Here is a 14,886-nt window from a genome sequence, read left to right as displayed (position 1 = left end):
ATGATTTCCACAGTGTAATCGATTTCGGGATTTGTATGTGCACCTCAAATCAGTTCAAATCTAACAACGAATTTCGTCACATGAAGGGTGATGAAATCTCAAGCATCCGGTCGTGATTTTTAATGACTAAATTTTATGATAAAACAACTCCAGATAGAAGTGCGTACGTACGATATGGAAATATCATCACACACTGTCACTGAATATTCGAAGTGCTAATATACTCCAAGCCAATAAAGATTTTAAAATGCGTTCATATACTTGCGTTTGCCGACACATGAAATTTAATTTCGCTTGACTTATCACAAAACGTTTCCAGTTCCTTCCAAATCTCACGGTTCAGGTGTGACTACCAATACACTTTGAAATATCTATCGATTGTTGGGGGTCATCCGGCTAATATTGCCGCGACTGTAATGAAAAAAGACAGTTTTTGCACACCATGACTAATGCGATAAACCTGAATGAGTACGATCGTTATAAGAGGCAGTTTCCCCACCTGCGGCGCGCGGCTGGAGTCCGCCGTGGGAAAGGTACACGGCTCAAACAAATACCGCAGAAGGTACCTTTGTAACGTGAGACGCAATGGCAAATTACTGAAAGATAGCATATGACGCTAAACGTATCCTCGCAGTGGGTATTTGACATGAATCGAATTTACCAAAAGAATTTGCGGCGTTAGATGTTTATTTGATGCACGGCAACTAAAAGGTTTCAGCCGGATAAAAACGACACGAGAAGATAATATGCGATTCGATGATCGAAAGAATGGCATGGTGATAGCTATTTCGAAGTTATTTATCCATTAGAATGGGGGAATGGGCAGATTTGTATTCTGCGTGACGGCGTTTCCTTTTGTACGCCTTATAGTAGCTTGTGACGCGCCCCATTTAAGCAGCTAGTATTTATTTCACGTGTTCTATTCTTCCATAGATTATTGAAAATGAACTATATTCGAACTAAATCGGTAAAAATGCCACTGAAAAGTAAACTACACAAAAAACGACGATGTAGTTTTCTTTGTATGCTATCTGGTGACAATGTCAATATGATATCAAGTCAGACAAGAATTTCTGCCGTCGGAAATCGTCGTCATAGTTGTAAAAGGATATCATTGTTTCAAATTGTTTATTTCGCATGGAATGAGGCGCAATTGACCAACAAAACTCCAGTGAGACACGAGATTAATTCAGTACATTCATTTTGCCTCGTTGCAAAAACAATGCGGATTTTTGTTAAGTATATTTTCGTGATTTTAGGCTACCATCCAAGCAATGTAAACTCCACGCTCGATAACCGCGCTATTTCGTTATTCCGATTCTGTGTCCGGCATATAGTGGCAGTGCTGTTATTCTGACGTCAGTATTGCCGGTATTGCAATTGTTTGTCCGTATCCCCACGCCTCTTACGTCGATGACTGTATCCCATTCCCAATGGCCTCGTGGCCTGTTTCTCTTGGCAGGATCATCGAAGATGCATGATTACTTAATTCCCAAACTACAAACAATTTCAAATCGCCGCCATTTCAATTAACACAATCAATTCACACATGATATTTCCTCAATTGGTTGTTTACAACGCCGCGTCACAACTACGCGTTCGTCCTAGTTTGACGTCAGATTTCTTAATTTAGGCCATGCCGAAGCTAAAGCGTAATCGTTCACGAACTTGGTGAAGTGTCGAATCGATCTTTTTTTGACAACTGCTCTTCGATTAGTGGCCGCGATTACTCGTAATAGGAGTTCTGATTCGGAGGGCATGCCGTTCGTCGGTTTGATGAAGTCTGGGAAAATTATCGCGATGACGTTACAGAGCCTGTCGGATATCTGTTGCGCGTAACATACGTCATTGCGCCAGCTTTCGCTGTATTTTGCATGAAGCACTTGCATTCTGAATGTATCATCGTAGAATGAATGATGGTTATTGGTGGGTTCACCGTGACATATGTTTCCAAGCCGTATTAAATTTCAATCACGAGCTGGGATTAGGGCAGCATTTAAAACAAAAAACAATTTAAAACAAACATGTTTATAACAAGGCCCGAATTTAAAACATGTTTTTTATTGTTTTTTGTGTTTTTGCAAAGCCATAACGTCACGAATATTCAATTGTGACGTCACAGTGGATTGACTTTGACAATTGAAAATATAGGGTAAAAATAGCTCCTTTGACGAAATATATTTACTATTGCTGTTAAACCGACTATTTCGAAGGTTGCAACCATCCCATATCGATATACGTCGGCTATATCGGGTGGTAATTGTCCGTAGGCTCATACAGCATGTTTTTTGTAAAGTATTCACACAATTATGGCATGTCTTTACCACTTAAAAAAACACAATTTTGTTTTTTTAAACGGCCTTTTTTTAAAAGACACCGTTTGTTTTAAATGCAACCCTAGCTGCGATGCTGGACAATTCGATTCCATGTGAACCTGGACTTTAGAATCTAATCGCCTCTTTCGAATTCCAATTCTATATGATTCGAATATATCAACATGAATAACCACCTTTCTCTGGTATTTTGTATTTTCTCAATCGTCAAAATTGTATAGATTTTTGAGAGCTCCCAATCGTGTACTACCGGTCGCATTGTCGATTCGCGTACAATATGCGGAATATACAATAATATACATTTTAGGAATAAAAAATATAATATAAGTATTCCACACAAACACGGACGCGCATCTAAAATGCGCACACTCTTAAATGATGATTTTATTTCTAATTTTCAGTAAATCTTTTCGCGAATTCCAGTTTTGTGCAGCTATTGATGGGCGAAATCGCATGTTGTGCAGCCCGCGCTATATTTTCATCATTTCAATGTACGATATATCAGTAATTTAAAATTTGAAAGATTATATTATCCATCCATATTTAAGAACTATTTGAGATATTAGTTTATGTTTATGTTGATTTTATATGAAGTGAAATCAATCGCAATCCCGTGAAGAATATGGCTCGAAGTGTGATGTCTTTTTAATGGTACAGTTTGGTACACGTTCAGTCGCGGGACGTTGTCAGAATCAGATCATTGGAAATATTCAGATATGCTAATAGAGAGCGCCCTCTTCTGGAACAAGCTTGATCGTAATGCGACCGTCGATTTGCCTCGGACCGCCAGTGCAAAACGAGACTAGGGATATCTAGACATCCCCTGTAAATGACAAGGTCATTATTTTCATCCACTCAAGACTTGCAACGCTGACGAAATGCAAGACACAATGCCGGTTTATTTGTGAGCCATGGAAAAAACTGATATTTCGAAATTCCTACAGTTCAATTCAATTCAATTTATTGCTAAAACTTTCATCATTTAAATGCACCACAGGACTGCGATATAATGAAAGATAGGAAGGTGTCGAAAAGACTTGGGGTAGTTTTCGAAATCAGACTTGCCACCTAGCCTAGGCGATGTAAAAAAGGAGGCGTGCACATTGAATGAAAAGTAAAAGAAGATAATATAAAACGACATGGTGTGACAAAACAAGGTAGCATATGTCGGATAGCGAGATCGATATGTCAGGTCGTGGTCCGTAAACTAGAAGATTAACTAGCATTTATTCAGTAGAAATTGTTTGTTGTATTTGTGTAGTAGTTTTTGCTGTGGCTTCAGTGCGCTAACACCGGCAGCCGCCCCAACAGATGGTGCCAAATTTTAACTTTGATTGGAATAATGATTTAAAGCAGGGGTGGCCAACCTTTTCGACTATAGGGCCACATCCAATGGACGAACGAGTGCGCGGGTCACTAGTCGCGCGAAACGCGAAAAATTTCCAAACTTCATGAATGAACTAGGTCAATAATATCATTATACTGACTATATTGCGGGTCTACCGTATATACCGCCCGCTGTGCTCAGTTTTCAAGGACAGAGGTATTCGGCATCTGGACATATCGATATCGATGATGGTTCCGCTGATATGCGACAATCATTTTGTGCCTAGGTTTCATCGTCGAAGATCTTTCTGTGAGCGCAAACGAGAAAAGTTTTTATCTCGTATAATTTCGAATATAGTTAGACTCAATCGCGTAAATTAGTTTTTTTTTTCAATTTTCAGCAGGGGTACAAACATTATAAGCAAGAAAAAGTGTGACATTTAAATCACACGAAGCGTGAAGAAAAAATTTAGTAGTATTCTACTTTATTGTAATGCACGACGATTTACTACAATTGTGGATGGACCCTGGATCTGTCAATGTGTCGGAACTGATTTCAAAACCTCGCCGATGCACATGGTATGGAATGGAATTGGTAATTTTCTATACTCCATACCCGCCCAATCGTTCCATAACATACTTGACAATTCTTCCACATTATATTTGATTCTTTTTCCAAACTTTCGCAACTTAACCAAACTCTCAAGTGATATTCTATTTTTGATATGTGTGTACAGCGGATCAAATGCCAATTTTTCTCGACATTTTGTGGGCCACACATTAGATTCATTAGCCATATAATTCTTATATCAGAGTTATCCAAATTTTATGAAGTTCAATGCGTGTTGGAGGCCGGCATATCGTAACGTCGCTCCAAGACAAGCTACATATTTTTGAATTACAATGACGGTTATGTCAAATAGACATTACGTGATAATAATCCCACCAAAGCGCAGAAAATTATTTCCAAGCTCAACAAATTCATAAAAAGATTCATGTAACTTTTACATTCTCAGAATCTACGATTTTAAAACTTCTTTGGGAGTTTGCGGAGTGGCAGTTACGATATGCGAAATGCAAGTTGTAACGCGACAGCGGTCGAATATCGTTCGTTTTTGTGATTAAATTTGATTTGATTCGGATATTCATTATTAATATTATTTTCCTTCATATGCGCGTATTGCGCTACTTTTTTGTCTTCAACTAGATGTCGACCGGGGTGGGTGAGTGATAAATCGCAATTTGAGATATGAACATTGACAGTGAGCGATTTTCTGAGGTGTGCGATCAATTTGACAATTCGAAAGTAAGATCATTGACAATATTCTGGCAAAACTGCCAAAGTATCGAAAAGTATGGAAGTATGGAAATGACATTCCATACCATACTTGTGAAATTTCCATACTATACCATACTTGCACTCTTCCATATTCCATACCGAAATTTCGTTCCATACCATACCATACTATGACCTGCGTCTATAATGATTATAAAATCAAGCCATCTAAAGACATTAAATCGCGCGAGGCGCGAAGAAAATATTCAAGTTAAATAACTTGACCCAATAAACTCCGGCTTCGCCTTGGAATGTGTCATGGTCGTATTGTTCGGTCGAAAAACAACAGCTTGATACCAATCACTTCATTGCAAATTAGCTTATAAATATTGGGGATAGAATTATTGGCATATCAGATGGACAGGGTTTCGATGTCGAACCCCAATTAACCTCTCCTGCGTACATCATCACAAATCATAGTATATGTATGAGTTGGTACTGATTGCGAAAATATAGATTTTATTCTGCTCGTGGTTCTGGAACCCCTAAAATCAGCCTCGAATGTTGCATCAATCAATCAATCAATCAATCAATCAATGGACAGATTATATTTTCATCTGCCCAAGACACATGTACAATGCAATATACAAGACACACAATGCGATGCCGGCTGGAATAATACGGTGCAGCTTAGGGGCAAGTCCGCACGAGAGTGAATGCTCAATCGCTTACGCAAACAATGCCCAATACGCTTGCTGTTTCCGCTGCTTCTCAAATTGCGTCACAATACCAAACTTCGTTACACTGCAACATTGCAAAGCTGATTTTGGGGGTTGCAGCTGGACCACGAGTAGAATAAAATGAAATGTAACCTGGATTGGGATACACTGCTCAAATGCTGTGATGTCAGATCAATCCTTGTTAAATACTAAAATATTCTACCCATAATTGTGGCACGTCAAATACCCGCTATAGCTACAAAATTGTAGCGCAACAGCTTTTACCATGCAATGATATGCATTTCCCCCTCGCATTGTGTCTGTATCTCATTATTTTGACAAGTTATGCCAAGTTAGCCTACAATTTTATTCAAATATTTAACAATATGATTTGTTTCGTGTCATGCCTCATGCGTGAATATTACGATAGTAAACCACATTTTTACGATGTTTGTATTATGCCAGTCTATACAAGGTCCCGTCAAATAATAGGCTACCTACTTGGAAATACATTGAATACCCCGGCCCGTGACTGAGCGTGAGCGTCTAGGGGAGACCGGGGACAATTGTAACACTTTTGGGATTGTCTAATACTCAATATTACGTGTTGTTCTCGTGGAAATTTCACTTCCAAAGTTTTATATAAAGAAGCCAACAACTCGATAGTTGATATAAAAACTAAAATGGAACTCAATCAACACTCAATCATGGAAATTTTGGGTCGCGAAAATCGCCGCTCAAATGTTACAATTGCGCCGTACGCAGGGGCAATTGTACCACCTATGCGAGGCAATTATAACAATCTTATTTCTAACTAAAAACAAACAAATTGAACAACGAAACGGGAGCTCAACTTTTATTATTGCATTAAACTAAAGAAATAGAAGTTTGAACTCTTCCAGGCTACGCCCCATAGAATTTTGGCATTTGAATACCACATTCATTCCATCATCTCCCTACAAATATTAGGCATTTTCTACCAAGGTGCTGTTGTTCAGCGTGCACAATGGATTGGGCATTCGGTCACCTGCGAAGGTGGTACGAAACCGACCCGGTTAATGGTAGGGGAGACCGGGGACAAATGTGACTAGGGGCAAATGTAACAATCGACCTCGCCGCTAGTAGGTTGGAGATATCGCCTTGCTATTTTGAGTGCGCATGCGGTAGTTATCTTTCCTACCATACCTGGAGTTGCGTTGAGCTACGACGCTCAACCCCAGAATAATTTGAAAAAAACGAAATTTTGGACCCTTGAGTAAACATTGTCTGGTCTGGAATACTTTGTTCTGACGGATAGTACCTCAAGCATTTACAACGTAATATATGTAGCTGGGACAATGTTACAATAGTCTACCGTGATGATAGGAAAACTAGGACTTGCATCGCCGGGAAGGTAGCCTACCATACTAAGACGCTAATCATGGTCAAGCGTGTCAGGGGCAATCGTAACACTCTATTACTTTTGCCCCGGTAAAATATCTTTTCAATGCTGAATATCTTTGCTCATATTTTGGTATAACCATTTATCTACTGAAGACCAATCTTGCAACAGCCATAAGTTCAATACCAGAACAGATAATACCTTACCATGCCAATTCTAACATGATCATCTGTCGGAACGGCCATACAGCAGTGCTGATGTGAATCTCAGGGTTCGGTTATTTCCGTGATTCTACCACCCTTTCTCTTGTTGATCGACTATCGGTGTGCCGACCTTAAAGGGTAAAAAGACATCATACTTCGAGCCATATTCTTCACGGGGTTGTGATTGATTTCACTCTATATAAAATCAACATAAACATAAACTAATACCTTAAATAGTTCTTAAATATGGATGGATAATATAATCCTTCAAATTTTAAATTACTTATATATCGTGCATTGAACCGATGAAAATATAGCGCGGGATGCACAACATGCGATTTCGCCCATCAAAATGTCCTGCGAGGACGCCCAAATGTCCTCCTTTTTGAGATTTTGTCCTCTTTTTTGAGAATTTTGGTCAAATTCAGTGCGAAATTGAAGTGATATACCGTAAATCAGCACCGAAGTAAAGCTCTGGCGGGCATTTTGGGAGGCGAGCCGGAAAAATGACATTTTTTTAGTGTCAACCGACCAAGACAAATTTACCAATTTACCATTTTCTCTAGATTTTTCTCCGGAATTCTGGGTTTGAAAATTTTTCCTCCTTTCCCGATTCTAAAATATGGTAACCCTATCCATAGTCTCGTTTTGCACTGGCGGTCCGAAGCAAATCGACGATAGTTAGTGGACGAAGAAGCGCTCGATGATGCCGCATTCAATCAATTTAAAACATCAGCCATCCCCCACATCTCGGTAAACAACTTTGACGAAAAATTTGTAGAGTTTATGTCTGCTATCAAATCACTGCTGGAACAATTTGCACCTCTACAGCGCCTTTCGAGAAGTCAAAGAAAATTGAAGCGAAATCCGTGGATGACCACAAAGCTGATTCAACTTATCCGTAAACGTAACCGGTGGCATAACCGAATAGACACCAAGAACTGCCCAGAACATGAACGAGAAAGATTTCGACGTTTCAGGAATCGCACCGTGCATCTCATTTCCAAGGCAAAAGCAAAGTACAATGAGAGATTTTTCAACAGACACATAAAGGACACTCGAAAAACATGGTCAGGACTTAACTCTCTCCTACATCGGAAAAAAGGCCATAAGTCTGTTTCGGAAATTGTGAATTCGGATACCGGAAACAAACTTTCAGACCCGGCGGCCATCGCGAATCACTTCAATGAATATTTTTGTAACGTAGGCCCAAATATTGCTTCTTCTATTACAAAACCTGTGTCGGCCAGGTCAGAGGTGAGATCGATATCCCAGTCAATTGTGCTTGAACCTACGACCAAATACGAAGTAGAAGTAGCCATCCACAAACTGAAATCGCACAAGGCCGACGGCTATGACCAAATCCCATCATGGTTTTTAAAAATGATAAGCCTGCATATCGGTCAATATATGGCCCATTTTTTCAACTTCATGATAGAAAATGGAGTCTACCCAAGCTATCTAAAAAAAGCCAGAGTAGTCCCTGTACACAAAGCTGGGGATAGAACTAATGTCACCAACTACCGTCCGATATCCGTTCTCCCATGCATCGGGATTGTATTCGAAAAGTTGCTCCTCTCCCGCCTGTCCTCATTCCTCGCCAAAATGTCTGTCATTTCCCCTCAACAATTTGGCTTCCGAAACAAACACCAAACCGCTCATGCCCTCCTAACAGTGGCCGAACAGTACTATGATATCTCAGAGAAGCGAAATGTGGGATGTAGCATTTTTCTCGACCTAAAAAAAGCGTTTGACTGCGTAGATCATAAAATTCTCATCTCGAAATTGGCGCGTTACGGACTTCGGGGCCCACAACTTGAGCTCATGAAAAGTTACCTCACTGGACGCCAACAAATGGTTGCGATCTCAGACACCTTGTCCTCTCCTCACCCGGTGACCTGTGGTGTGCCCCAGGGCTCAGTACTTGGACCGGTCCTTTTCACCTTATATGTCAACGACATTTTTGAAACCTCCTCATTGAACACCACACTGTTCGCTGATGATACTCACCTCCTCTCTTCCGCATCTTCGACGGCAGAGCTAGATGCCCTGACTGGTGACCAAATGCCCAAAGTCCATGAGTGGACGGCCCAGAACAACCTTTGCATAAACGCCTCCAAATCGCAATTGCTGACAGTTAATTCAAAAAATAACCTAACCGTTAATATCGCTGGTCAGCCCGTTTCCAACACAGATAATGCCAAATATCTCGGAGTTTTACTGGACTCGAACATGTCCTGGAAGAGTCATATTCAGTCCCTAGAAACTAAATTATCACCGAAGTGCGGCCTGTTCTACAGCCTTGGGCGCTTCATGCCAGCATGGGTTCTTCTGATACTCTTTAAATCCTTAATCCAATCGAAGTTACATTATGGCATCCTCTGTTGGGGGGCTGCCAGTAAAACTGCACTCAAGCCACTGCAGAAACTACAGCATAAAGTGCTCCGAATCATAGCTAGGGCCCCAAAGGGGCCTGGCTGCCCATCCAATAAGTCGCTGCTGAAGAGATGTTCGGCGTCCTAAACATAGAAGATATGCGGAAACTAGAAATCGCCAAGTTTATGTATCAGTTTCACTGCGGTCGTTGCCCCGAATATTTCAATGACTTCTTTACCTCATCATCATCATCATTGGTTTATTAGCAATTTTATCAGTTCAATACACTACAAATTTGCGATACAATGAAAAGACAGGAAGATGTCGAAGCGACAAGGAGTAGTCTATGGAATCTGACACCCACCTTGGCCTAGGCGATGTAAAGAGGAGGCATGCACACTGAATGAAAGTAAAGAAGATAGTATAGAAGAAGAATGCGACAAGAAATAGGGCGGCATGTCATGGGAAGCGAGATCGATAGGTCAGTCGTGGTCCGGTAATCTTGAGGATGGACTGTATTTATTTAGTAGTAATTGCTTGTATTTCGACTTGAATGTGGACATGCTCGTCGACTGTCGGATGGCCGGCGGGATACTGTTCCACACATCAGGTCCGGCATATTTGATGGAGCGATGATCTTTTCGGTCGATCATATGATATTTGGACGACGTGGACGCGCGTGTGTTGTACTTGTGCGCTTTTGATTCGGAGGTAAAGAAGTCATTGAAATATTCGGGGCAACGACCGCAGTGAAACTGATACATAAACTTGGCGATTTCTAGTTTCCGCATATCTTCTATGTTTAGGACGCCGAATCTCTTCAGCAGCGACTTATTGGATGGGCAGCCAGGCCCCTTTGGGGCCCTAGCTATGATTCGGAGCACTTTATGCTGTAGTTTCTGCAGTGGCTTGAGTGCAGTTTTACTGGCAGCCCCCCAACAGAGGATGCCATAATGCAGAGGTCTCAAACACGCGGCCCGCGAGAGCATTTTGTGCGGCCCGCGACGGCATTTTTCGAATTTCAAATGTTCGACAATATATTCCAGTGCCACATATCTTTTTTAGATATAAGAACTTGAAGTTCACCCCAAAACTGCTATAAAAACAATGAAATCTCAACAAACTACACTATCACGTCACTTTTAAAAGCTACCATGCGGTAGAAGATCAACTATTACGTCACATTTCCAGTTCATGATGATAAAACATGACCCGTTGATGATTCGAGACTGAAAATTGTGATTTGGTTTTGTGCGATCTTTCGTAAAATTACTCGATTTCGGATTGACTGGGTGATTAAATAAAAATTACTCTAGTTGAGTCGAGTCAAACGTTAAAATCGCAAAAGGACTTGCAACTCGGAACGGTGACTTGGCAATCCTGCGGATGCAACAATCTATGAAACTGTCATGGGGAATAGTAATATATCAAAAGGTCGTAGCTTGCGTTGCGTAGGGTATATATAGCTATCTAATCAGGTCAGTATGGCAACCATCGGCATTATGTGACCCCCGTGACGTATAGTTGGTTACATGCTGGGTGTTGTTTGATCTCTTTATCCATGTTATTATCATCGGCGGCGAGTAAGGTAGTAGTACGCTCCACAGCTGTAACACCAATGAATTCATCGGCGATTGAACATTTCTATTCCATGGGTTCTTAATCACGGTCCGTAGACCCCTTCGTGGTACGGAGCACCACATCATGGGGTACGAAATGCATTGTGGAATTAGGCCTATGCTCTGTGGAATATTTTCTTGATCAATTTATTCAGCTGAAAAATGGTCTTCCCGCTACCCGCGATTTTACGTGTATGGGCTTTCTAATTTCTATATAGGTACAAACAGAAATTGTGTTGAAAATGTCCAGGTGCTACGAGAAATCTTATTGGAAGCACGCGGGGTACGATCCCTAATATTAAGAAACAATGCTATTACTATGGCTCAATAATGAATATTCAAATTGTAATTGATATGTTCCAATAATTATCGAAGGCAAAGTCTGACGCTGATTTAATTTGACTTTGGCAATGACATAACAATAGCCTACCTACCACGACTATATCATAACCCGGATTAGGCTACACCGCTCAAATGTTCAGCTATCAGATCAATCGTCAGTATAGATTTTAAAATATTCTACATAAAATTGTGGCACGTCAAAGGTCCACTAGCTTCAATATTATAACCCGACAGTTTGACGATGTCATGAATTCATGATATGATGTCTATAATTCATTATTTGAACAAATAATGCCCGCCATAAAAACAATTTCATTCAAATATTTGAAAATATGATTTTTCCGTGTCAAGCGTGAATAGTACAATAGTAAATTACATTTTCATGATGTTTGTGGAATGCCTATGTCTTCAAGCTCCCGTCAAACAAGGCCTACTAGAAAATTCTGCGTTGAATATCCCTATTATTCGTGGTGCGGCCCGTGGCGTCATCAAAACTAAGAAATTGGCCCGCGAGCACATTTGAGTTTGAGACCTCTGCCATAATGTAACTTCGATTGGATTAAGGATTTAAAGAGTATCAGAAGAACCCATGCTGGCATGAAGCGCCCAAGGCTGTAGAACAGGCCGCACTTCGGTGATAATTTAGTTTCTAGGGACTGAATATGACTCTTCCAGGACATGTTCGAGTCCAGTAAAACTCCGAGATATTTGGCATTATCTGGCATTATCACCTCCGAATCAAAAGCGCACAAGTACAACACACGCGCGTCCACGTCGTCCAAATATCATATGATCGACCGAAAAGATCATCGCTCCATCAAATATGCCGGACCTGATGTGTGGAACAGTATCCCGCCGGACATCCGACAGTCGACGAGCATGTCCAGTGTCCACATTCAAGTCGAAATACAAGCAATTACTACTAAATAAATACAGTCCATCCTCAAGATTACCGGACCACGACTGACCTATCGATCTCGCTTCCAGAGATGAGCATGGATTAGGATTAGGTTTTGAAAAAACAGGATTTGTGAAATTTTGTCGGATTTGGATTGGATTTGGATTAGACATTTTTTTCAGAACGGATTAGGATTTGGATTGGATTTACCTATTTTCTGGGGGATTGAAATGTCGTATGGCGAATGGCGACAAACTTTATTCAGATCAGTTAATATTGTACTTATGGTTACTAAGTTATCTTGAATCAAGTGAATCGTTGGTTGTGAAAGAAAATTTTCGAATCCCTCCATTGCATATATTAGTATTTTTTCTGAATTTCCAGTTGGAATCGGATTAGGATTGGACATGGACTTGAATATGAAAAAGTTATGGATTAGGATTTGGATTTGGATTTGAAGGTTCGGATTTGGATTGGATTAGGACATAGAAATTTCAAATCCGCTCATCTCTGCTCGCTTCCCATGACATGCCGCCCTATTTCTTGTCGCATTCTTCTTCTATACTAACTTCTTTACTTTCATTCAGTGTGCATGCCTCCTCTTTACATCGCCTAGGCCAAGGTGGGTGTCAGATTCCATAGACTACTCCTTGTCGCTTAGACATCTTCCTGTCTTTTCATTGTATCGCATTTTTGTGGTGTATTGAACTGATAAAATTGCTAATAAACCAATGATGATGATGATGATCTGAAATTATGAAAATATCAATAAAACAGATTGGTTGAAGATAACTAACCTACGTAGATTAGCTATCTGATTGAACGCTCATGCTGGTGACGTCATATTCTATGATACGATTGTTGATGTGCAATTCTCTACTAGTTGCTGACGATTAGCTCTGACGAGTGTCAGCCGAAAATATTCAGGTTCATCTCAATATTAAGATACTATACAATTATATAGTCCAGTGGTTCATGCAGGTACATAAAGTATACGATACGTAGTTGCCTAAACATTATATCAGCAGATTGCTCGCTCGCACTCGTCAGCATTGGTGGTTCAGTGGTAGAATTCTCGCCTGCCACGCGGGAGGCCCGGGTTCGATTCCCGACCAATGCACTTTTTCTGTTGCTTTTGTTGTGGATCTGGGTTTCAAAGCTTCTGTAGAATTTGAAATAATTTCTAATGTTATTGAGATCAAAAATTTTATAGCACTGAGATTTGCATACCGTATGGTTAGAGCAAACCCGCCCGATTTGAGCAGGCGTCCAATCCAGCATTGGGTGCATTTTGGTGACTTTTCAATTCGAGTTCGTACACCGGTATTATTGCACATTGTAAATCGTAATTACTTACATTTGTTCCAATTTACCGGCCCGACATCTACTCCATTTGTAAAGGCTATGGTTCGAAGTTACCTGTCCGAAATGGTCCGAAATTACCTCTTTCCGAATTTACTAGAATCCCTCTTCAGCTACTCACATTACAGTATATAATTTAAATACCTGTTCGTTAAAATGAATGTACGAAATTCTGGTGGATGTATGTATGTATATGTATAATGTATGTTGTATCTTGTATTGCAGACTAGTTTCTTTGATCAAAGCTATAAATAAGCGCGCTTGGTTTTGCCGATTCTACCGGACTCCGGATACGGATGATTATCTATCACATTTGAGCCATCTAACTGCGGCGTTGGATTTTCACCGTCAGTAAAATAATTCATATATATTTTCAATAACTCATTTTTTTAATATAAAAATGTCGATGACAAGATTTTGCCACAGTGAATCATCTAAAACCATCTTTATATAAAAATGTAAGCACACATCATGTGGCAAGAGCTCTCCGGTTATCACGCCGTGTTGTCGTTGCTCGAGTCTATCTTTTTCCATCGCGATTTCCTCGGTGTGTAGTGCGTATTCTATTTAGCGAGGAATTGGCCATCAAGTAGCCAACTTATAATCGCAAAGATGGTTTACAAGAAGTTTGTTGAGATCGGTAAAGTTGTCTACATCGCAGTCGGACCACATTCTGGAAAGCTGGCAGCTATCGTCAATGTCGTTGACCAGAATAGGCTTCTCGTGGACGGGCCATGCTCTGATGTGCCTAGAGTGATCGTCAATCTGAAGCAAATTCAATTGACAAAATTCAGAATTCCTATCGCGTTTGGTGCACGTTCTGGAAACGTGAGGAAAAACTGGCTGAAAGAAGATGTCAATGCCAAGTGGGCCGAGACGAGCTGGGCGAAGAAAATTGATGCAAAAGAAAGAAAATCTAAAATGACCGATTTCGACAGATTCCGCCTCATCAAGCTCAAGCAGAAGAGGCGTGCCATTGTAAACCGGGAGGTGAATAAGCTGAAAAAAGCAGCGCTGAATGTCTGAAAATATATGGTCCTATAACAAACAA

At 40.5% G+C, this 14,886-nt stretch overlaps 1 protein-coding gene and 1 non-coding gene across 2 annotated transcripts; both read left to right on the top strand.

Moving 5' to 3' along the window:
* Positions 1-13,522: 13,522 nt before the first annotated feature.
* On the top strand, positions 13,523-13,593 carry Trnag-gcc (transfer RNA glycine (anticodon GCC)). Its single transcript has one exon. It is a non-coding gene; the product is annotated as a tRNA-Gly (tRNA).
* Positions 13,594-14,336: 743 nt separating this feature from the next.
* Positions 14,337-14,886, top strand: LOC145433682 (large ribosomal subunit protein eL14-like). The gene has a single exon (XM_080310850.1). It carries the CDS (start codon positions 14,448-14,450, stop codon positions 14,859-14,861), a length of 414 nt encoding a protein of 137 aa, XP_080166976.1. The 5' UTR covers positions 14,337-14,447; the 3' UTR covers positions 14,862-14,886.

Source organism: Botryllus schlosseri, chromosome 2, assembly GCF_051294905.1.
Source record: "Botryllus schlosseri isolate E-star chromosome 2, Bs_hap1, whole genome shotgun sequence".
In the NCBI taxonomy this organism is placed as follows: domain Eukaryota; kingdom Metazoa; phylum Chordata; class Ascidiacea; order Stolidobranchia; family Styelidae; genus Botryllus; species Botryllus schlosseri.
The sequence above is the reverse complement of the archived record's forward strand: the minus strand, read 5'-3'. Positions and strand labels throughout refer to the sequence as shown.